Consider the following 24,306-nt stretch of genomic DNA (forward strand, 5'->3'; position numbering starts at 1 on the left):
CTTTTTATATGTATATCTTTTTCATTGGATCCTGGCACAACCCTCAGAGAGCTGGAGAAAGCAGAAATGTTAGTGATGTTGCCCCAGAATTCAAGTGCCACCTAGTGGATCATGAGTGTAGTACCACACACACACACCCCAGTTGACAGCAAATACAAAGGTCTCCTTATAAACTTTATTAATCAACTTTGTATTTACAAATACATACATATTCTAACAATTCTCATATGAAACATTGGTATTTACAAAATAGCTCTTGAAAAAATGGATTCTGTACAGTACAACCTGATATAAGTTAGTAAATTACATTTTGTGGGTACTGTGCAGAAGTTTTCTTAATGACCCTCTCTTTGAGGTTAAAGTAAGAACCTAAATGTGATTTTGTTTTACTACAAGACAGTCAGTCTGACCAGCGTATCAAACAAAGGGCTTTCAAGGACTGCATTTCCTGGTCTCCTAAATAAAAAGATTTCTGAAATATTACAAATTATAACTAAGACATCATATGCCAAAGGAAAAAATAGACCTTATTGTGTATGCATGAACATGTAAACCATGAAAAACACCACCAGCTCTAGTCTTCAATCACATAATTTCTAGTCTGGTTTTCAGAAACTGGAAATCAGGTGCTTCTCTGAACTTGCCGCACATTATAACAACCAAAAAAAGTCTCAAACAGAAATTTAACTTGAGCCACTCTAGAACGCCTCTTCACTGTGGCATTCAAAATGCAGCAGGGCCTTTTATCACACAGCAGAGCTGCCATCATGGCCCAGGATGTGGCTAATGTTGTGAGCAGGCCGGTTGGGCTGCTTGCCAGAGTCAGCAGATGAGGTGTTGGAGAGCGACAGCAGGGGAGACATAGGCATGGCTGAGCCATCAGTAGGCATAGCTGTGGCAATCTCGGGGAACAGAGAGGTGAGGCTAAAGTTGGATAGGTGTGGGGTGATGCCAGATGAGTTGGCAATGGGCATAGGAGGCATATCTGGGAGCAAGGGGAAGCCGGTCTGGCCAAAACCCACAGGGCGAGGTGGGGAAAGGATGGAGCCGAAGCGATTGTTGAGTGGAGCGGCGCTGCCCTTTTCAGCACTGGGGCTGGTGAACATCTGGTTGGAAAAGTATTGGAGGGGGATTTCACTGGGAAGGCTGGGGTGGGCGGCTGGAGAATAGGAAGGATAGAAGGAGGGTAAGGTGTTCTGGGGCTCCACAGGCAGAAGGGCAGGGGTACGAGAAGCGTTGGGCTGGCTGACTGGAGGGATGAATGTGGAGTTAGCATTGATGGGAGGTGGAGGGTTCATCCCTCCCTCAGCAATGAAGGGAGGGAAACCAAAGTTCTGGGCTAGATGTTGGTCAGGCACCAGGTTGTTGTCACTGGCAACCTGAGCACTGTCTGCCATAAAGCGAACAATACTGCTACGACGTGCCTCTCCTCCAGATTGTGGTCTGCTGAGCAGCACCCCTCCTCCAGAGGGCAGAGGCAGGTGTCCCTCGGGCTCAAAGGGGTTGCTTGGTCTCAGGGCACCTGATCGGGGCCGGTCACCGGGCCTCAGCTTGGCCGGCTGGTTATCCTGGGCGATGTGGCGAGAGCGCTGGCTAACAGCAGTGGGTGGTCTGGAGGGGGCAGAGGAACGGCCTGGCTCAGAGCTGCTGTGTGGGGTTGGAGGGTGCGGGAGACCTGCTCGCACGCCTGGGCCTCCATGCATGTTACCGCTGACCTGGGGAATATGGCCCTTGTTGCCCTCCCCGAGCCGCATGGAAGGGGCCTTCTGTGTCTGGGGCACGCTGGGGCTGGAGGCCTTGGCCTGCATGTCTCCAGAAGAGCTTCCAGGCACACAGCTGTACTCCATACTAACTGGGGGACAGCACTGCACTGCCCGCTGGTGGTTGCTCTGGTCAGGCAGGTGGGGGGAAAGGAGACTCTGCATGAAGCTCTGGTGACAGCCTTCCTGCTCTCGGGGCAGCCCTGCTCCTATCTGCACTCCCTGAGACCCAGGGTGAGCTCCACTGTAGCTGCCACGTGTCCTGCCATCTGCTGGAGGGCCTACACCCATCCTGAACCCCCCCTGCTGCTGCCCCTGAGGCCCTCTCTGAGAGGGAGGCACCGACTTGGGGGCCATGTCTCCCCCACGAGACACCTGAGCCTCAAAGCCACCGAGTTGATGCCCTCCTCCTCCTCCACCCATGGTCTTGAATGGGGGGCACTCCGAGACCCGCTGAACGTCAGTAGACCCCGGATGGTCTTGGGGCAGGCGGTTCTGGGGGTTGTGTCCGATGTTGGCCTTCCCTCGGGACGTGTCCAGATAGCCCCGGAGGTCCGGCTGCTCCTGTGTGGCACCACGGCCAGACTGAAGATGAAGCCCCATGCGTTGCTGCTGTTCACCACTAGTGGAGCTTTTACCAATGAGCGCCTCAGCAGAGTAGTTGGAAACACGGTGGCGTTCCTGGCGTGACGGAGCACAGGCCAGGTCAGAGGGCCGGGACACAGGGTTACTGGGCTGGGAGATGAGCTGCTGCTCCAGGGTCCTAGAGCTCATCAACCTCTGCATGGCATTATGGTCCTGACCAGACTGAGGGAAGACAAAAGAGAATAAGAATTTTATTTCCAAGTTAAAACCCCAATCTTATCTTTTCTGTTCAAAAAAACAATGTGTAATATATTCAGATTTGACAGGTAGGACTTGGTGATAAGAATGTTACACCAATTAAATTGTATATACATGTGTATATACATGCAGTGTGTATATGTATGATGTAGTATGGTACATGATGGTATGTAAAGCCCTTTGAGACTTGACTGTGATAAAGGGCTATATAAATAAACAAGACTAGACTAAATAAACAGCAACAAAGCCAGTAGTCAAGCAATCTTGGCACCACAGGAGGCACTACACTTCATTTTGATTCCTATTAACTCACACTCTCAGCCATATGACTCTACCAACCTTGAGGTGCTCTTGCTGGGCCAGGTGGCTGCCATGGTGGGCTCTGGGTCCTGCTGCCTGGGCCTCACAGCTCTTGTCCTGGTGTCGAAAGTGCTGTTGCTGTTGTTGCTGGATCTGCTGCTGTAGGTGCTGCTGGTGTCTGGAGTGGGAGCTCTGTTGCTGCTGTAACTGCTGTTGCTGCTGTTGTTGATGTTGTTGATGCTGTGTCTGCGGCTGCTGTTGAAGTTGTGTCTGCTGTTGGTGCTGCTGCGGATGAGCCTGTTGGTGTTGGTTCTGCTGTTGATGCTGTTGTGATTGTTGGTGGGACTGTTGTGGCTGCTGTTGTGGATGCTGTTGGGACTGCTGCTGTGCATGTTGTTGATGTTGTGTCTGTTGTTGTTGATGTGGGTGCTGCTGCTGCTGTTGCTGCTGAACTCCAGACTTTTCCAGGTGATGCTGTTTCTGTTGCAGGCCAGCAGGTGAACCAGTCTGACTTCCTCTAACCAGCCCCCTCTTCTTCTGTACATGCTGCTGGTCCTGCTGCTGCTGCTGCTGCTGCAGTGCCCTCTGGTGGAGGGAGTGGAGCTGCGCAGGGTCAGGCTGTGTCAGGTGGTGTTGCAGCTGGTACAGATGGTGCCTCTGCTGCTCTTGTTGTTGCTGCTGTTGCTTCATGTAAGGGTTCCCGCCCAGGTGCTGGCCAGGCTGGGGTGCAGCATGCTGGGGGTGGCCCTGGGGCAGGTGGAGCACCCCTGGCTGGTTCTGCTCAGGGGGTCCTTGAGGAGGGCAGTGGCCATCAGTGGGCCGGAGGACTGTGTTCATGAAGGAGTTTGTGGAGAAGAGGGGGCCGCCGCTTTCAGGGTTGATCCTGGTCATGACGGCTGAGGAGCTGGGGGGCAGCTGGCCCACCATCATCTGGCTGTGGTCTGGTGGTTTCACCTCCATACGGCCCACAGTGGAGGCCGACGGAGGGCAAGGCTTGGGCCGTTTACTAGTAGGCAGCATCGCCTCCTCCTGTGCCTGGCGCTTGGAGATGTTCTTAACATGCCGCTCAGCCACACCGACCCCAGCCTGAGCCCTCATTAGGGCACTCTTGAGGGGAGTGTACTCATTCAGCTGGGCTGAACCTGAGCAGGGTGGGAGAGTGTTGTTTGAGGGTTGGGATATGTGGGCTGAGGTCCCTACAGGTGATGGGACTGAGCCCTGTTGGCCAGCCAGACTGGGGGAGCCAGGGTAGGGCTGCTGGCTGGAGCTGGGCCTGATCAGGTTGTTGACACTGAGGCTAGCCACAGTACCACTCTGGGTCTGGCTCTGAGACTGGACCTGGGGGAGAGACTGAGACTGGGAGTATGAGATGTTTTGTGGATGTCTGGTTGCTATGGGCCCACTGACAGACCCTTCCCCAACCTGTCCTCTGACAGACACCTGGGTGTGGGGTTTAACCACTGCTGTATCCATGGGTTTAGTTACCTTTGCCTGGTGTCCAGCCGAGCCTCTTTCTTTGCTCGTAGAAGCTGGAGGGGTCTTGGGGGGCTCCCATGCAGCTGTGGTAGAGTTTGATGTAGTGTTCTCCCCAAGGCAGCTTCCATTCCTCCTCCCAGGGCTGTCCTGCTCTAGCATGGCCAAGGCAAGCATCTCTGCCTGCTCAGTAGTGAATATACATGTTCCAAAGGAGCCAGATGAGGCACTGATGCTGTGGCCCTGGGGAAGCATGGAGGCCACAGAGAACCCTCTTCCACCCCCAGCCCCTGCAGACATGGGAGAATCCGTCTGTCTGCTAGATGTCATAGGATGCTCCATAGTTTCATGATCTAGGTTAGTGTATACCTGCTGTGGTATGGCAAAGTCCTTTCTAGAGGGTGTGTCAGCAGTAGCAGCAGCCACTAAGCCCTCTTTCTCTGTTGCTGCTGTGGGGCGTCCCCCTTTCTGAGCCTCCCTGTCCCTTCCAGGACCCTGGGGCGGTTTGACTTCAGCAGGATGTGAGGGAGAGGGGTTGGACATGCTCAGGTCAGGCTGCTGTGTCAAGGCTTTACTGACAGCGACCCTTTTCCTGAACTCCGAACTTATAGAGGCTGTAACAGAGGCTGTGGAAAATGTTGGGGCAGCTGATGAGAGTGGTGCAGTGGTTGACACAGAGAGGGAGGTGGTGGGCTGTGACTCAAGCTTAGCACAAGGCTGATGATTTTGGGAGCTGGATGTCTGGGAATGACACACTGAAGTCAGTTGGTTAGCCTGGATTGAAATCACTGGTGCACTCTCTGTGATACTGCTGGTGCAGACTGGAGGGTGACTCGCAACAGTAGACACACTGATGGAGGTGTACTGACTCTGAGCGGCACCTGCACCACTGACCACAGATCTGCTCTGTCTAGAACTGGCAGTAGTGGCAGCTGATCTCGTTTGTGTTGTGCTAGCTGCTGTAGTGGTGACTGGTGGTTTCCCCTGTGGAACTGTGAGTTTGGTTACAGTTGACTTGTTGCCAGTCAAATCTGAGGCCGGTTTACTCTCAATGGCCACAGCTGCACTAACTGACGGCTTGACTGCTGTGACACTGACAGTTGTGACTGCAGTTACCATACCACTGGTGTTAGCACGACTGAATATAACTTCACTCTGTGCTGCACTGACTCTAGCTGTAGATGTACTCTGAGAGACACTGGCTGTGCTATTGACAGATGTTGTGCTCTGTGGGAGGGACTGACTAGATACAGTTGGCTCACTAGATGAACTACACATGGTGACCATTTTCAGTGGGCTTTGTGTAGAAGTGACAATATTTCCTATAGTTTTGCTCTGTGTGGAGACTTCACTACAATCTGTAGTTGTAACAGCTGTGATACTAACTGTGGGAGTGTCAGTGACTTTTACACCCGAAAACGGTACAACTTGGCATACCGTCACTTCAACTGTCTGGCTTTCTCCTGCAGCAGCCGCTGGCTTGGCTGCGATGGTGACAGCAGGCTGTGCCTGTTTGAGCTCTTTCTTCTTGGCTGGCTTGGTCCTTTTAACTGTCCTTTTAGTAAACAAAGCTATGCGAGGCCTCCTCCCTGAGGCCTTAGGGGGATTAACCACCGGCCCTGCTTTGACTGGATTCACACAAGGGACCTGTAGCTGCCGGACAGGGAGAGTGAGCGTGGCTCCAGGGACACTGACAGGAGCAGGAGGCTGCTGCTGCTGCTGCTGGACCACTGATGATGGAGCAGCAGGAAGCTGAACGTTGTTCTGGCTAGAAATGGTGAGTGGAAGGCCCTGAGAGATGCTCTGGTTGAGGCTGCTGAGGGCCCCCAGACTGTTGAGGGCCACATTGGTGGTTGGTTCCTCAGTGGTGGTGGGCTGGACCAGCTGGAGCGTGCTCTGGCCACCCTGCGAGCCAGCTTTGTCCGACTTCATTGGCTGTAGGGCAAACACCTGGCCATTCACAGTGATGGTCTGTGGGGTTGGGGGAACTGGCTGGGCAGAGGAAGCCTGGGTGACCTGTAGGGGCTGGTTTAGTTGGTGCTGAATGGGACGTGGTAGAATGTGAACCAGCTGCTTTCCACCAACAGTCTGCAAGCAAGCAGTAGAGGTTGTACAGCTGGTTGTGGCAATTGGAGTGGGCATAGCAGGCACTGCAGTGGGCACAGCAGCAGGCACCATGCCAACCTGAGGATTCTGAGGGGCAGGTGCAGTCTGATTGGGCGCTTGTATGATTACAATATGCTGGCAAGGCGTCTGATTGGTTAGCTCCTCCCTTACCACAGATTGGGCAGGGCAGGCATTGGCCTGTTGCAGGATGACCACGCTTGGGTTGTTAGTGTTCTGTGGAGCCGTTACCCCAGAGGCTGTTGCTCCGGTTGGGCTGACCTGTAGTACCTGCATGGTCTGGAGCAGGGGCAGCACAGTGGCCTGTGGCTGGGGCACCAGGGCTGGCTGTGGAAGGGGCTGGGGCTGAGGGATGATGGCTGTCGGAGGATGGGGAACCATTGATGCTGGCTGTAGTACAGCAGGCTGGGGCTGCGACACCACGGCAGGATGGGCCACTACAGCTGGCTGGGGCACTATGGCTGACTGGGGGAGAACAGCACACTGGGGTTGGGGGGCTAGGACAGGCTGGGGCTGTGCCTGGGTGAGGATGGCTGGCCGTAGCTGAGGAGGCCTCTGCATGGGCTGCGCTTGAATGTGGGCTGTAATGGGTGCCTGTTGTACAGGTACCTGAGGTTGCATCTGTATTTGAATGGGCTGAACAGAGGGTTTGTTGCCCATGGGGCACACAGTCAACTGCTGGACAGCCTGGCTGGTGTTGCTGGCCTCTGCGGTGGGGAGACTCTGGCAGACAGGCTGCACTGTGTTCCCTGCCAACTGCAGTGTTGTCCAGGTAGTTTGTGTGCTGCCTGCTGCCCCAGGTCTAAGAAGTGCTGGACTGTTGGGGATAGTAGTGTAGCTCACAGTCCTGATGGCGGTGTCCTGTGTGATCAGAGAGCAAACTTCTGAGACTACTGCCCTGGGTGTGGTTACAGTCTGGGGGAGGGTGGTGAGGCTGGGGACAGGCTGAGAAGGGCTTTGTGTGGGGAGCTGTGAGGCTGGACTGGCTGCTATAGTCAGGCTTTGGGCTGGGGTGGCAGGCTGAGATTGCTGGGGCAGGGCGGTGGTGCCAGCGGGAATCTGGAGGGTGATGTAGGACACAGAAGGTGGCAGAGTGGGGGCTGCAGCGGGTGTTTCGACCACACACTGCTCTACCACTCTCAGGCCTGGCGTAGACTGGGTGGGGGCAACGGCTGCCCCTGGAAGAAGCGAAGGGGCAGAGGAAGAGGTGTTAACCTGCACCAGGGCTCCATTCACCCTCACCCTGGCATTGACCTCAGGAGATGGCTGAACAATTAAAGTTTCGGAAGGCTGTTTCCCCAGGCCAGTCTCCTTCCCTGCAGGGCACATCACATTCCCATTGGAGTAGACGATTATCCCCTTTGGGAGTTGGTGAGTGGGTGTCACCTTGGCCACCTTGGCACAGCGCTGTTTGCCCTTCCAGTGGATGGTGGGGTCTTCTAGGAAGTTGATGTCGTGGGCTTTGAGGAGCTCAATGTAGTGAGCACTCTCCTTCCTCAGCTCTTCCAGTTGACGCCGCAGTCGGCGGATCTCCTCGGCTGCATAGAGACCAATGCAGTTACCATCAGTAGAGTGCAAAATCAAGCACACATATAGGCCTAATCACACTTTCATCACACTTTTCAAATTAAAGTATAATGAAACTGTGGAAAGCTTCAAGCATGTGCTACAACAAAGACAGCATGCTACACAATATCCACAAGCAGGGTTAGATGACAAATAGGTGTACAAATTGTTAAACTTCACCTTGTACTTTATCCCCTCCTTCCAGAAGCATTGTATCATTTTGTTTCTTCAGGTCAGTGATGTAGCGAAAAGCCTGGTCCAAGATCATGTTCTTACTCTACAAAGGGATAAAAATTGATATTAAATGATGCCACAAAACAGCTAACTTAGTTGCTTAAAATGTATATAGACAATAATTTGACCATAACCAGAGGATGACAAGGAAAGACAGTATGAGAGCTTGTTTCTTACCTGTTTCAGTGCCTGGGAACATGGCAAAAGATTACCAATGCGGTTAATCCCAGCATTGATCTTCTCTTTTCTGTGTCTCTCAACTAAATAAAAGCAGATATAAAACGTTTATGCTTGGACAAAATTACTCCAACAGTAATCCAATGCTCATTAAACAGCAAGGTTTGCACAGATGAAGGATAACAAGCGACATTATTTCACCTGCATTGTGAGATTCTTTGTTTTTCTTTTTTCTGCAAAAGAAAAATGTAATCATTATTGGTATGCTTTTCAACCGTGACTATGCAGATATGCATCTAAATGCTTGCAATGATATCTTGGTTCAAACATGATAACCAGTAGATAGATGTATGATGCCAGACATCCTTACTTAGGTTTACGACCAGGGGTCTGAGTTTCGGTCATCTCTGGCATCCTGCCCTAACAGTTGCCTGTATGATAGGAACCAGTCACCACATTCACCAGCTGGACCTCAAATCCCTTCTCTGCCCGTCCTGCAATCAAAAGATAAAGCATCGAGATAAAATATGAATTATAAACGTACATGATGACATCGGAAAACAGTGCACCGCCAAGGGAATACAGTTATATTCAGTGTGTTGTAATTTAGTCAGTTGGCTGTCATACAATTTAATACAGTGGCACAAACAACAAGAGAGTCAGGAAAATAGTACCCTTGCTAGGTTACGTTGAGCTCCAAAGTACTAACAGTTAACAGCTAACAAACTGAGGCAGATTAACCTAGCTAGACAGCTAACCTAAACTCATTAACCTGCTACGGCATATTACACCATTATAGCCGTGTGATTAAAGGATCGCACAGACAGTTACGGGTTATGACTTAAGTTGTGACAAATGCTGAAAATAGACGATGTTACGATAGTTATCCCGTTACTTCACTAGCTTGAAACAAGCAACCTAGGCAATTACCTAGCTAGCTAGCATTCTTTTAGCTAGCGCTAGCTTAGCTTCACGTTACCGACATGATTATCAAAACAAAGCAACGGCTGATCCCTTCGCGTCTCTGGTGCTAAACGCTAGTAAAGGACGCATGTCCCCACGTACCTGTAGCCTCAACATTTTAGAGACCTTGTCCCTGCGAGAACTTTGAGTTTGGGAGCTAGCTGCTAAGGCATTCAACTCAACTCATCTCAAAACAATCTAGTTACAATCTAACCCAGAGCGGAAAGGGGACTGCTCTGGTGGTGGTGACAACCAATAGCATTTCAGATGTTGGAAGTATGAGCCAATCAACATGTGTTAAGGCATTCAGGAATGGATTTGCATTGTATGTACCTACACATCTCTGCACATCCTTTCCTGCAACCAAAATTTTTGTATAGATATCAAGCATTAGTGTTTGTCAACAATTCCTACAACACCCCAGCATAGACATGAAATAGAATGAAACAAAAAATACCAATTAATGCAAATAGTAATTCCTTTATTTAGAGGTTAAAAAGTCTTACAATATAGAGCTCCAGAAAAGATAAAATTCTTCAAAGAAAGGAAAAACATGCTTATACTACAGTGGAGAGGACACAACTCTCCTAGCATGCAGAGGGTCAGAGCTTCCCCTGGGTAGAGTACTGTTTGAGAGACCATACTAAACAAACTTCCAGGCTATCAGGCAAGCTTCAAAATCTAGTAAAGGTCTAGGTAACGACAGAAGCTGGCTGAGGCAGGAAGTTTGGATTTCTACTAGGTGGTCACATAAGGTGCCAAATTAAACAAGATACATCTTTGTGTTTAGAGACAGACACACCCTCTAAAGAACTGCCAATAATGCAAATTCAGATGCACACAATCATTAAATTGCTGAAAACAATGTCCAAATCTGATTCCAACCTGCCAACCTGTATTATTCAGAGTTCACTCGCTGGACATTGTGGTGTGCCCTTCTCAAAAACACATCAAAATTCTCTACAATGTTATTTTGTTGGGTTCTCTCATTCCTACTCATCTGATATAGTGATTTCTTCTTTTCTGCCTTTGCAGCAAACCCAGGAGAACCTCTGAACCATTCGCCATCTCAATGTAAAAAAACAGAAACAGTTGAAGGGGAATTAAATTAACAGGCTGAAAAACAAAATTGTTCAGAAAATTGTGAGCAGTGACCATCTCTTCCCACCACCTTGAAACCGTTCAACCTTCTTTAAGCCCATACTGAGGGGGCACATTTCTGCTCTTCCCCTCTGGACATGACATACCAACAGACTGGTCAAACTCTTCCCATAGGTCCCAGGGTTCAGGTGGTGAGGGAATGGAGTCGTGAGCGTTCCACATGTCACTATGACAACTCGAAGCATCACTCCAAAGTTACCAGCTGGGACTTTGTGTGTCAATGATGGTCTTTCAAAGACTTTCCCGCTTCAAATCAACTGTTTTCTTTCGCTCAAACAGTAAGGATATGTCCCCATTAGCTTTATAACCACATAAAAACAACTCAAACACAAACAGTATGATTTGCAAACACCACCCCCCTCCCCCTCCACCGAGTCTTAAAACTGTCTGAAGTTGGCAGCTTTGTCAATAGGAGCACTTTTGGATTCTGAGCTTTTTGTCATTTTCAATTATCTAAATGAGGAAAGGGGGCAATAAAAGATGCAAAATTAAGGGGACCCCTTTGCAAAATAAATGCAGCCATTTTTGTACTTTAAATTTGTTTTCTCTTTTTAACGTCCTTTGAAGAAAGTGTTGAATGTGTCGACCCTGGGGCATTTGTCACAGTTCTGTTTCTGTGGAGGCGGGCACAGCTGTGCTCTTTCCAAAAGCCGTGCCCCTACTCTGCCTTCTGAAGCTCTCCAGTGGGGGGTGCACATGGGCTGCGCAGACTCTTCTGCAGCACATGGGCATCTGCAGGCTCTATCCTCTTGTAGTAATTCTTTTTTGTTTCAATGATCTCAAAGCCAAACTTCTGGTAAAAGTCAATGGCCGACTCATTGCTGATCTGCACGTGACTGTGGGGAAGAGAAAAAAGAAATCTAGTTAGTGATAGCACAGTTAGAATTGGTAAAAAGTCACTGTTAACACTGGCTATCACTGGTTGAACTGACTTGTACGTTAACTCCATACAAATCAACCAAATCTCCATCACATATATCTGTGTAGATTCATTTCAGTCATCCAGGTATTAAGATGTCCAATATGATTTCTGTGGTCCGCAAGCTTCCTTGCTGTCTTTTCATATTCCCACACGAATTTTAGGCTCTCCTCGCCCAATTTTTAAGTCCACTGGATTTTATTTCTATTTTTATTTTGGACATCCATCACATATACTCTCTGCCATTACAGGATTAGACACTCACAGATAAATGTTGTCAAAAGTGCCATCCTTCTCACAGATGTTTAGCACATGATTCAGCATCTTTGTACCTAGAAAGAGACAGAGGCAAAGTTTTGAATACAAAAACCAACATAACATCATAATGTGCACTACAGTGTGTTGGGTACGTTTAGTCAAATGCACAACAAATTCACAAACTACAAATGCAGAGTTGCATACCGATTCCTAGTCTACGGTAGGGTGCTAGACAGCCAAGTGTCATGATGTACAGTCTCTTCTGGTTCTGGGAGTGGTCCACTCTGCAGCACACAGCCCCCACTGCAATGTCATTGAAGTATGCTACAAAACAAAGTAGAGGAAACACAGAAACATCAACAACAGACAGGGAATCCATAATTTCCTATGTCCTTACTTAAAACCTAGTGCTAGATTGGAGAGTGCAGTGAAATAGAACATTTGCTTTGACCAGTCTGATTAGATTATGTCTGTGATTAGGCTGGCACTAGGAGTGATTTTAACATTAGATACTGAACAAAGTGGAAGTTTTTAAGAGTACAGACATGACCTCACATCTACTTAGATGACATGATATGCCAACAATATCTGGAAGGCTATGTGCTTGATGGAATGTCCTACCTCATGTAGAAAACATGTGGGTTTAAAAAAAGGATACTTTTTACCCAGAGACAGCAAAGTGGTTAAGTCCCCCACATCTGGAACCACATGTGTGGCCCCACCAGACTGAATCCTGCTATTGTATTCTCTGTGTCTCCCCTGTTCTGCCCCTCTCTCTAATCTCTCACCATCACTATAAAAAGTAAACTGCTAAATGCTTTTTTTAAGGATAGATTTGAAGTGATCTGGGTTTATGAAAAAGTTACATGAGTGAAGTCTCTCACCTAGCTTTGCAAGCTCTCCCACTTCCAGTACATCTTTGTAGAACTTGTCGTTGTAGCTGACAGGGAAGATGACCTGGTTCAGGCGTTTCAACTGCTTAATGTTGTGGGGCGTAACATCCCCCAGCTCGATCCGGCTACTGGAACAAGAGCAAAACGGTCAAACAGCTGGCAACCGATATACTATTGCAATGTACAGTCAGGATAATTTGACTCAAAAATACATGAATGAACCACTGTAAAACAACAAAAAGCACAAGAAGAAGCTGCAGCCTCCTGATAACTCTGACTGCTGAGTACTTGGGATCTAGCTTATGTACTTCACAGGTAAGGTTTTCAAAGATAGGCTCTTTTTTCCAAACCCACTACCTGGACCAACTATAGCCAGTCCAGATGCACAGACAGCTGCACTGCTGCCCCATAAATGCCAAATACCATTACTAGTGCCAGACAAAATCCACCTACAACACAGATGTACCACAACATAAATATCTGAGGCAAATGATTCTGTGACTCCTGCCCCTTAGTGTTTATTACAGTATGAGGTAATAATTTGCACCTGCTAATACCAGGAGTTATACCCTGCATTTTATTCATTTCATGATACTCTGGGGAGGTGTGTAGATTTACGTCTTGACACTAACACAACTCTCCACTTGACTTGGCTGAGGAGGAGTTCAAGGTGGTATTTTTAGGGTGACTCCACATGCAAAACAGACACAACAGCTGTTGGTCACGTGTGTTGTTCACCGGGATGTACCAGCAGTGACAGCAACACAGACTTGCCAACATCAGTCGACATTTCAACCATAGACATCTGTGTCATCTAACGTTATAATAAAATGAAAGTTAACATATTCAACGTTATCGCCGTCATGCTATTTGATCTTCAAGAACGTGGCCAAAATTGCTACAAGAAACGATGAGCGAGCATGACAGCTAGAGACTGTTACTTTGATAGCTCAAATTACTATGAGCATGCTGGCAGTAACTCTGGAGTTGACGTAGGAAGTAACGACAAATGAGACCCTTGCCACCTGACCAGCGTTAGATGGGTGGCAAGCTGTTAACTTGGCTAGCGGTTAACTAGCTAGCTAACTAGAAGAAGCTGCTGCTTACTTGAGCTGTTGTCAACTTACAGCTAACAATCACGTTCGCTGAGGTCCTAGTTTTAGCTATTTAGCTTGACTAAAGTAGGTTAACTGGCTTGGCTAACTGGCCAGCTCTTCAGCTCCTCAGTGATAGCTAGTTAGCTTAGCTTGCTCGCTAACTAAACAGCGAACCGGCAACCAGCTTGAGTTGACGAGCAAGCCCGACTCAAAATTGTTTCAGTCACAGTGCTGTCGTTAGCAGCTTTTTGTCCAACATCAGAATGAAAATAGCTTAGCTAGCTAGCTAGCCTTGTCGTCTCCTCCCCGCCTCCCCCTGTTGAAAAAAGAGACATGAAAAACTTTACTCGTGCTAGCTACTCAATCATGTCTCTAAATGCTTATACTCACCCTTTCATTGTAGACCACTGTTATTCCTTAGTTTCGATGAGATGGAAGTTTAGAGTTGTTTTTGGCCAAAGAGGGGGAATTTTGAAAGAGTTCGGGGTTACCTCCCGTTTTACCCTCCACATGTAGCTAGTTACGATGGTTGCAGTTAGCTTAGCCGCAGCACTCCTTCCACGACTGTGTGGAGACTGTCAACCCTGACCTCCGCATGCGCACCCACGCGCTGCATGCATTCTGCAACTACTTTCGTTTTGACACAGATTTCCTTAAAAAAAATTATTTGGGGAAAATGACACATTGGGCTGTACCTTTTCTTCTGGATACACTACTACGAAAATAAAATTAAAATAGTACTCTTAAGATTCAACTCATTGACATACATAAACCCACATACATAGACCATTTTGAGGGATCAATAAATGTAGCCTTAGATATTTTTCGTTCAGTTAAGATAGATGCAATTAAGACAGGGGCTTAGATGGAGTAAATAATTAAGAAAAACAATTCATGATTGCGCCTCCATTTTGGCTCAAACGTCAGTACAAAGATATTCACTATATGAGAGATAGGCTAGGCTGCTCATTTTTTGTCTTCGTTAACCAGTGCGGTCCGGGGGCCTCCAGGTGTACTTGAAAGGTTTCCAGGAGGTCCCCAGAAAAACAGAAAATAATTAAATTTCTCTGTTATTTCACTCCCAAAACGTTAGGCCTGGGAGAGACCATATAAAGACGTGTTTTGATCACAGGTCTCACTCTTGCCACTGTTAATTCCCAATCCCCCTTACAATATACACTTCTGTATGATCACATATCTAACAGTGAAATTCTTTTCTCAACTCTTTGGGTTCCTTGGGACAAATATGATCAAATGTGGTCAGTGGTCAAATGTGCATTGCCTTGACATAGACAACAAAATGTAAAAAAAAACCAAACAAACAAACAAAAAAAACATTCAAACTAAAAGTTACGATTTTACATTAATTAGTTTGGATAATGTAACTGTAAAGTACACCCAGCAACATTAACACACACAGGGAGAGCTCCCACTGGCTGAAGACGAATAAAGTGGTAGAGCGGACGAGCACCATGTTAATCTAAAATCTTTGCTGTAGCTAGGGACGGATCCAAAATGGAGGCGGTTGCAGCGGCACAGCAGTAAAACCGAGCAGCGAGTGAATGAAGTCAGCTGATCACTGTCTGCTGTCACGCATCGCAGCACCTCTCATTTCTCTCGAGGCGAGACACTAAACCGCCAGTTCACATCCAGAAGGTAACGTTTCTATATTTGTCTAAATATATTGCACAATGCTGACACCAAATGTCACTTTAATATGTGTTGATCGGGAAATAATTTATCCCATTGCGCCAAAATGGCAGAGCCAGCGATTTTCTGCCAGGCCAAGACCAGTCTTGCTTGCCAGTGTCGTTTTTTAAATGCCGAATAATCTGCAGAGCTAGCTAACGTTATTCTTACTGCACTAAACAAATCAAACTAGAACTATGTGAAAAAATGTATGCTAAGTCATATGAAGGACTGTTCACTGTTCACATTGTAGACTATGCTTGCTGTGTCATTATAAGGTACAATTTCGAGTAATCTTAACCGTCAGACATTTTCAACAGAATGTCATTCATTTAGATGGATTTAATTTTCGGGATAGGGATGACAGAGAGTCGTGGTCATCATGTACCTAGTCTCATCATCTTATGCGACATAATTCCTATGTCGTGATCGTTAAATCACTCGCATTCACACCTATCTGCGTATATGAATTTGTATAGCTTAGCTGTATTCGAGGAGTTTGCAATTAACAGTAGTGTGTTAGGACGCTGCTGTGCATGGCCATCTCACTTACATGTAACATTTTTGAGGAGGCAACGTTTTTTTGCATGGACACCAAACCTAAATACCTGCATCTCAGTGGTGTTGATTTAAATGTCCTCTTGCTCAGACATTCAAGACAAGCAAAAGCCAGCATTTTTCAGTCTTCAGTCCCAAGCACCAGCAAATATTTATCTTGCAGTATACATTATCTATTTAAATTAACATGTGTCTGGACTGAGTTTGAGAAATGTTGGTAGGCTTATTATTTCCCTTTTCTTTCACTTTGAATTTCACATTTAATAGCAATAGGAGGCCTTTCCCACCTTGCTCTACTCCTACTTGGTTGCAATATTTGGCCAACATAACGGCTTCAGTCAATATTAGGATAAAGAAGGGGAAACATGATCTTGAGTATGCCCCATGGCCATTTTTGTCTCTGTGGAAGATGTTGCTTGGGGAAAAGATTTCCAATGTTTCCACACACAGTCATATTTCTAACTTCCCAGTTTTGCCCCACTCTAGTTTTCCACTTCCTTAAACAGCCTCATTGAGTGTGGCCAGCCAGTCATGTGCCAGGATCATATGATGAAGTGTCATGTAGTATATTGTTCCCTAGCATGCTCACCAGTAACTCATGTAGCTGGAAATTATTAACTGGCTAAATGTTGAATTGTTGTGTCTAGAATTATGATTTGAGAATTTGATTGTAAAAGCCTGTAACGAAGGCTGTAACAAATACTGCAATGTTGCTGTAATAGAAGGATTATTGCAAGATTTAAGAAATCTGTTTTGTTTTGCAGGTTAGAATTAATCAAGCAGCTAGACAGCGGTCTGTCATCTGAAATAAACTCATCATGGGAACAATAGGCCTAATCATTGTTTTTGCTATCTTATCTTCCCACTGTATGCTACTCTTTGGAAGCTCTTTTACAAAGCTGCAGGAACATTTCAGTTGTTGTTGGGTGGGGAAGGGCAGAACAGTTCATTAGACCTACACTAGGAAGGTGAGTTGTTGGATTATATTGAGTCAATGTCAGTTAATAACACTGCAAATCAGTTGAAATCTTGATTGACCCACAAGGGCAGTATGCTATGGTTTTCAGACAGGGTTTAAAAACACATAATGCATTACCGTAATAGAACAGAGAGCAACTCTCATTCTGCAATATTATGTTAAGATAAACATTACTCTAATGTGGTTGTCTGTGAGTGGTCATGGCAAGCATCGCTTTAAATGTGTCTACTGTTTGTAGAACGCAATCATAATAAACAGTTGTAAGTAAGGGAATTTAGACCAACAGAGGCCTGTGTGTTTCACTGCTGTGCCTCAGGAACAGTGTGCTGCCCTTTAGGTGTCTTTGTTGTAGTTCCTGCAGAGACCTATTGATGGAGCTGCTTTATTCCTGCACAGATGGGATAAGCAGCCTAGCGTAAACAGGAAGATGTGTAAATCTGTGGGAAGGACAATAAAAGGGCATAAGAATATACTGTGTGTGTGTGCGGGCACATCCATATGAGTTTCAGACAGAGAATGAGTGATGAGGGATGTTGAATTCAAGTAATACAAGCATATAGTCTGGATTTGTTGCGGATGCAGATATCCTAGGATAAAGCTGCTCTTTAATGTCGGCGCAGACCTGCAGTCGGCTGCCTGTGGGGATCGACTCACGTCACGTCTGATGACAGATTGTGTTTCTGCTGCTGCTGCATGTAGCCAGAGTGTGTAGGATAGTGGAGGGAGGATATGTGATATAAATATGTGACAGAGAAATAAGAATTATTACAGATAGGAAAATAAAGAGTTGAAATCCTGTATATACAGATGGTCCTGTGGGAAACAATTGTTAAGTCTCTGTATGAAAAAGGAGCATGTATGCATATGTGTGAAGGAGAGAGAGAAATATATAGTCAGTGCTGTTGGTGTGGGATTCCCCTCTAATGTTAGCCTGGTGCGTCACACTGACTCTCCTACTGGCCCTGGAGTTTATAAACCAAGGGGGAGGAGGGAGGGAGAACGGAGGGAGCGTCCTAGTTTTAGGCTCTATGATGCTGAGAAATGTGAAGTCGTGAGCGGTGATGTTGCTGTATTTTCCTAGTGGTTTCCATGGTTACAGTGAACTGAAGGGGGTGCTACTACCAAGGTACCAGCACATACTGATAAGTGATGTTCATAAATGGATTGATGTCTTTCATTTTTAATTAATGTTTTTTTCCCCCCTACATTTATATTGATAAAATTAATTCGGTATGGTGTGATTAAGATAAGATGACACTATTGATCCCCATGCGTTCCTCCTTCCTTTCTCTCTCCATTGTGGACTATCAAATAAAGGCAAAAATGCCAAAACGCCTATTTAAAAAAAAAAAACAAATTGCCTAAAATACCAGTTCAGCGTGCTCATACTCGCCCAGTCAATACTGGCCCAATCCTCAGACAGGACAGTAACTCTCTTTGTGGTCTCAGATTAAATTAACTGTAAAAACAGTAATCAATGCACTTTAGCCACAGTGGTTTTATGGCTCATTAATGAAGCTCTCAGTAGCCTAAATCAAATATAGCCTAGATGGAAACGTTATGTAATGTTGTTGAAAGAACATTGATGAGAAGGTTTGACCACTGCAGCAAATTCAATTATTGGGGAAACCAGTGACCTCTCCTGCACCCTTCTCTCTTCTGTTAACTTTCCTCTGGCCTCTATTTATGTATTGATTGTTTCCCTCACAAATTTCCTCTCATGTTTTTACAGTCAGACCGAGCCTGTGAAGATGGACATGTCCAAGCTGCCCAAGATCCGGGATGAGGAGAGAGAGAGCCAGTTTGGATACGTTCATGGAGTCTCTGGACCAGGTTACCACCGCACGCCACACACATACACACCCCATCACCATTGTCACACTCTTCCTCAACTTTGTATTTATAACACATTCGATTCCAGATACAAGCCTTAAATCTGATGCAGCTTGGGCCTGTCTAGGTATCTTTTAGTTGAGTAGTAAACACTAACCAGAGCAGAAAAATCATTGTCCAGTTCTAAACTTGTTAACTTGACACAGCAAGATATCTACATTTCATTCTTGAAGACCTACAGCAGAACATTGAGTCTTCAAAATAAACACAGGGTTCCTACTACTTTGCTTGTTTATCTATGTCCAACCCTTTCTTGATCATTAATAGGTTTAAGATTTCATATAGCCAAAAATGATACCCATGGATGCTGCTAAACAATATACAGTCCACTTTTGTACCAACAACACTCACGTTGGGACAGGAGATGAAAGATGGAGTACTTTTTCTCTGGCTTTGTGGGGCAGTGTTGTTTAATGGTGTTTCGTCTGGTTGTTTACCTGGCTTGTTTTTCTTCCCCCTCTCCCCCAGTGGTGACAGCCACAGCCATGGCGGGAGCAGCCATGTACGAGCTGGTTCGTGTGGGACACAGCGAGCTAGTGGGAGAGATCATCAGGTTGGAGGGGGACATGGCCACCATCCAGGTCTATGAGGAGACGTGTATCCTTTTGTTAAGCTACATCCATCTGTTCTTTGACTTCACTTGATGTCACAGCTCCCATCTTGGGCCATTTTGTGTTACTTCTCATAAGCCTTCAAGTGAAAAGCACCCATATTATGATGGATGCCAACACTGTCTGTGTAGTGATGCAGCTAGTTTTAAGCATACTGATATGTATACTGTAATATTCAAGTGCACCTACTTATTTTTAAACTTGTCTCCCTCTAGTGCATTGTTTTACCTTAGGATACATGTTTACACACATCCTACATCATTCAGTATATGCATCATCTGGTGCATATGTAAAGATATACACTGCTATTTTCCTGAGCCCGAGCGCAGCTGGTGTGTCTGTGGGAGATCCTGTGCTGCGTACAGGGAAACCTCTCTCCGTGGAGCTGGGCCCAGGAATCATGGGCTCCATCTTTGACGGTATCCAGCGCCCCCTAAAGGACATCAATGACATCACACAAAGCATCTACATCCCCCGAGGTGTAAACATCGGAGCCCTCAACCGAGACCTCAAATGGGAGTTTTCTCCCAGCAAGAGCCTGCGGGTGCGTGTCTGCGTTAGTTTCCAGACTTTCCAGCTTTCCCTTGAAGTGCTCAAATCATTCAGTTAATCTGATCTATGTCTATTCTTCCCCTTTCCCTCACTCTTAGGTCGGCAGTCACATCACAGGGGGAGACATCTATGGGATGGTGTTGGAGAACTCCCTTATCAAGCACAAGATCATGCTGCCCCCAAAAAACAGAGGCACTGTAACCTATGTGGCTCCCCCCGGAAACTACGACGTCACCGTGAGTTCCTCTCACCTCCGGCTGCAGCTGTGCTTGTGAACTGATTGTTAGATGTTGCTTTGCGTTAACGGTGTGGTGTTTGTGTGTGTCAGGATGTGGTGATGGAGCTGGAGTTTGAGGGGGTGAAGGAGAAGTTCACCATGGTGCAGGTGTGGCCCGTCAGACAAGTGCGCCCCGTCACAGAGAAACTGCCCGCCAATCACCCACTGCTGACCGGACAGAGAGTACTGGACGCACTCTTCCCGTAAGTCTCTGACCCTCCCCTGGTGATTTCTTTCTGCCATAGACATTTCTGGTACCAAGTAGCACTTCTAATCTTTGTGTTTACCTATACTGGACGTTTTCTTCACTCTGCCTCTCTCCTTTTCTCTCTGTGCAGGTGTGTGCAGGGAGGAACCACAGCCATCCCAGGAGCCTTCGGCTGTGGTAAGACTGTCATCTCCCAGTCCCTTTCCAAATACTCCAACAGTGACGTTATCATCTACGTAGGCTGCGGGGAGCGTGGAAACGAGATGTCAGAAGTACTGCGAGATTTCCCTGAGGTGGGTGGCGATAGTCATGGTGTGTTGTGACTGACTAGCGTGACTTTGATTGATGTTCGGGATGATTGACGATGAGTGTGTCTGGCCAACAGCTGACCATGGAGGTGGATGGGAAGACTGAGAGCATCATGAAGAGAACAGCGCTGGTGGCCAACACCTCCAACATGCCTGTGGCTGCCAGAGAAGCCTCCATCTACACAGGTATCTGTCAACAAGTCACATGGCTCACAGAATACTCATTAACCTAACTGGCCCCGGGACACACGCTTTGATCACTTACAAAGTTGTTATCTAATCACATCTCCTTCCATTCACAGAACAATGAAGTATGATAAAGCATACAATGAAAGCATTTTAAAAGATGACTCATTTGCTCTCTTATTGTGATTGCTTGTCAATGAGGTCACATGAATTGTGTGTCTTGTCAGGGATCACGCTGTCTGAGTACTTCAGAGACATGGGATACAATGTGAGCATGATGGCCGACTCCACCTCCCGTTGGGCTGAGGCTCTCAGGGAGATTTCTGGCCGTCTGGCTGAGATGCCTGCTGGTAAGTATGGACCCTGCTGGAGATTATTAAAACCTAAAGGCAGATACAAGCTTCCCACAGCAAGGAATTTGGTAATGAAGAAACTACAGCACCACCTGTGTTTTTTTGTTTTTTTTTGTTTTGTTTTTCTTTTTGATGCTTGAATTCCCCACAAGGTGGAGCTAGTACCTTTTTGTATTTGATCTGGAAAGCCAGTATGACGATGCAGTATTCACCCCTCACCTCATTTGTGATCATAAACTAGTAGAACGCACAAATGCCAGTTAGATGTGTATATTGAGTTAAACTTGCATTGTGTGTGTGTGTGTGTGTGCCTGCAGACAGTGGTTATCCTGCCTACCTTGGTGCTCGTCTCGCCTCCTTCTATGAGCGTGCTGGAAGGGTGAAGTGTCTGGGCAACCCCGAGAGAGAGGGTAGCGTCAGTATTGTGGGAGCGTGAGTACAACTTACTATCACTAGAGGGAGGCAGTGCTCTACTTATCGTCTATGGACTATAAGAAAAACAGATTTAAGTGATGTTAAAATGCTTTGTGTCTCCTCAGTGTGTCGCCTCCTGGTGGTGACTTCTCTGACCCTGTCACCTCAGCCACCCTTGGTATTGTACAGGTAAATGATCACACTGTGCCATCCTTATTAAATAGATCTGCTTTGTTTGTCATGGGTGCTTAGTTCTTAACATTACCCCCTTCCTTTCCTCCCTCAGGTGTTCTGGGGTCTTGATAAGAAGCTGGCTCAGAGGAAGCACTTCCCCTCCGTCAACTGGCTGATCAGCTACAGCAAGTACACTCGTGCTCTGGATGAGTATTATGACAAGCACTTCCCTGAGTTTGTGCCTCTGCGCACCAAGGCCAAGGAGATCCTGCAGGAGGAGGAGGACCTGGCTGAGATTGTGCAGCTGGTCGGAAAGGTAATTTTGACATGATTCCTCATCTCATTGCCACTGGTTTGATTGTTGGATGAGTAACTTACATTCGCATCTACATCTTTAATAGGTGTAATTTGAACTGCATCCCTGAGCTGGGGTTAAAATGGGCATGTACACTCATGACAAAGCTATAAACTCTTTGGCAACACATAGAGGGAAATAGTCACGATCAGGTGCTTTGACAAGGGACAGGCGATTAGTTCAGGTTTATTTTCACAGTAATAAAACATAAAAGCAGAGTGGTTAACACATTAATCAAGTACAGTGATCAAAAAGGAAAGAGGAGATGTAATGATGGTGTAATGTAATGAGAGCCCCGCACCTGATTGTCATTTTCACAGGCATCGCTGGCAGAAACGGATAAGATCACCTTGGAGGTGGCTAAGCTGCTCAAAGACGACTTCCTGCAGCAAAACGGTTACACTCCCTATGACAGGTAACATTATACCCAGCTACTCACTCACTTATTTAGTCCCACTTCCTTACTGTCCAGAAGTCACTGAGTCCCAGGGGTGAAGAGTGAGGTATTCTGTGAATGTGAAGGAGGGTATTGCTCAAAAAGGCTTAATGGTTTAAAAAATTTGAAAAATCAGTTGTCAGTCACGCGATCAGTCAGTCAAAAGAGCTCATAACTGCCTTTTTTTGTGTACCTCCTCAGGTTCTGTCCCTTCTATAAGACGGTGGGCGTTCTGTCCAACATGATAGCCTTTTACGACATGGCGCGGCACGCGGTGGAGACCACGGCTCAGAGTGACAACAAGATCACCTGGGCCATGATCAAGGAGCACATGGGAGAAATCCTCTACCGGATCAGTTCCATGAAGTTTAAGGTGTGTGTTTGTGCCTCTTAACAGTTTCCACAGGTCTCCTCTTTCTTGTGGTTACTGTTTGTTAAATTTTACATTTAAAAAAAGTTAAATTCCATCTTGTAGTCTTTATCTATATATTGTATTATGTGTGTGTCTTTTTTTTACACTATGAGTTCTCTGTATGCATTGGCTGGATAGTATCTACATACAAGTTTATGTATTGTTTGAGTCAGTTTAGGTGGAGTTTGCCACAATAAATTGAGTTCCTGAAAGTTTAAACAATCACAGCAACGTAGTTGAAAGTCAGTTAAGTGTACTTCTCAAGAATAGACAGTTTACCTCACACTGTTTGAACTGTGCCTGATGCGGTAAACTCCACCCATCAGGTACTCCAAGCACATGAAAACAAGTACTATGACCGAACCTCTTGTTTGCTATGCATGTTGTTTAACTGCATTTTTTTTTTTCTGTGTTGGAACAGGACCCGATGAAGGATGGAGAGGCTAAGATCAAGGCGGAGTACGCCCAGCTGTTGGAGGACATGCAGAACTCCTTCCGCACCTTGGAGGAATAGGCCTCCACCTCTCACCTTTCCACTTTTCATCTCTGACCCCTCCACTGCAGAATCACATTCCACCACCTTGTATTCCCAAAACCTGTGCTCCGCCGTGCCCCTTTGTGACTGATTGTGAGCGTGTGTATGTGTGTGTGTGTGTCTGTGCAGTTCCATGTGGAGGGAAAAGAGAAAGATGTACTGTATTCATGATTATTTGTTGCCTCACATAGGCTTACTCTGGATCCTCTGCATGGTCATCGATCTGAGTGTGTGTTTGTGTGTGTATGTGTGTGTGTATGTATGCAAGAGGGATCTCTTCACCCCGTTTCTTTCTTGCTGTTTACATGATTTCTGTCTGTAGCCGTGTTTGGTCTTCCTGAAGAGGATTGTTCAGTTGATGTAATTGTCATTCATAGACCATCTGTACAGAAGAGTATTGAAGATAAATTTAATAAGATCAGTCTATTTATTGCCAGCATTTTGACGTGAAGGCTTTGTTGTTCTTTCTTTTTGTTTTTATGATTGTTTCAAGCTGTGCAGTGTTGTGTATTTGCTGTGTGAATGTGTAAGAGCCGGACTCCGACGCTCAACTGTCCAATACTTACATGATGTTACTCCCAAAGAATTAAAATGTGGG

General features: G+C 46.4%; 3 protein-coding genes across 4 annotated transcripts; 1 reads left to right on the forward strand and 2 right to left on the reverse strand.

Annotated features, from left to right (window-relative positions):
- Positions 1-224: 224 nt before the first annotated feature.
- Positions 225-9,639, reverse strand: LOC139665192 (basic helix-loop-helix domain-containing protein USF3). Its single transcript, XM_071544181.1, has 8 exons — positions 9,543-9,639; positions 8,848-8,971; positions 8,679-8,710; positions 8,478-8,560; positions 8,247-8,343; positions 5,797-8,038; positions 2,943-5,646; positions 225-2,567 (listed from the first exon to the last, which is right to left on the reverse strand). Exons 2-8 carry the CDS (start codon positions 8,889-8,891, stop codon positions 747-749), a joined length of 7,023 nt encoding a protein of 2,340 aa, XP_071400282.1. The 5' UTR covers positions 8,892-8,971; positions 9,543-9,639; the 3' UTR covers positions 225-746.
- A 271-nt stretch (positions 9,640-9,910) lies between these two features.
- Positions 9,911-14,332, reverse strand: LOC139665177 (N-alpha-acetyltransferase 50). 2 transcript variants are annotated; one of them, XM_071544171.1, is made up of 5 exons: positions 14,159-14,332; positions 12,663-12,796; positions 11,983-12,102; positions 11,786-11,852; positions 9,911-11,437 (listed from the first exon to the last, which is right to left on the reverse strand). In XM_071544171.1, the coding sequence occupies exons 1-5, from the start codon at positions 14,164-14,166 to the stop codon at positions 11,260-11,262; spliced, it is 507 nt and encodes a 168-aa protein (XP_071400272.1). In that variant the 5' UTR covers positions 14,167-14,332; the 3' UTR covers positions 9,911-11,259. The 2 variants fall into 2 exon arrangements, with proteins under 2 accessions (XP_071400272.1, XP_071400265.1); XM_071544164.1 differs by having other exon boundaries at positions 12,663-12,799.
- Positions 14,333-15,314: 982 nt separating this feature from the next.
- On the forward strand, positions 15,315-24,300 carry atp6v1ab (ATPase H+ transporting V1 subunit Ab). Its single transcript, XM_071544013.1, has 15 exons — positions 15,315-15,424; positions 18,727-18,827; positions 19,356-19,484; positions 19,828-20,042; positions 20,149-20,286; positions 20,379-20,530; positions 20,666-20,828; positions 20,921-21,029; positions 21,257-21,379; positions 21,700-21,814; positions 21,922-21,985; positions 22,083-22,286; positions 22,646-22,740; positions 22,963-23,134; positions 23,595-24,300. The coding sequence occupies exons 2-15, from the start codon at positions 18,746-18,748 to the stop codon at positions 23,685-23,687; spliced, it is 1,854 nt and encodes a 617-aa protein (XP_071400114.1). The 5' UTR covers positions 15,315-15,424; positions 18,727-18,745; the 3' UTR covers positions 23,688-24,300.
- The last annotated feature ends 6 nt before the right edge of the window (positions 24,301-24,306 follow it).

The sequence above is a fragment of the Centroberyx affinis genome, unplaced genomic scaffold (assembly GCF_046629955.1).
Source record: "Centroberyx affinis isolate AG114_WGS23_722 - 3 ecotype Tasmania unplaced genomic scaffold, CSIRO-AGI_Caff_v1 ptg000243l_1, whole genome shotgun sequence".
NCBI lineage: Eukaryota > Metazoa > Chordata > Actinopteri > Beryciformes > Berycidae > Centroberyx > Centroberyx affinis.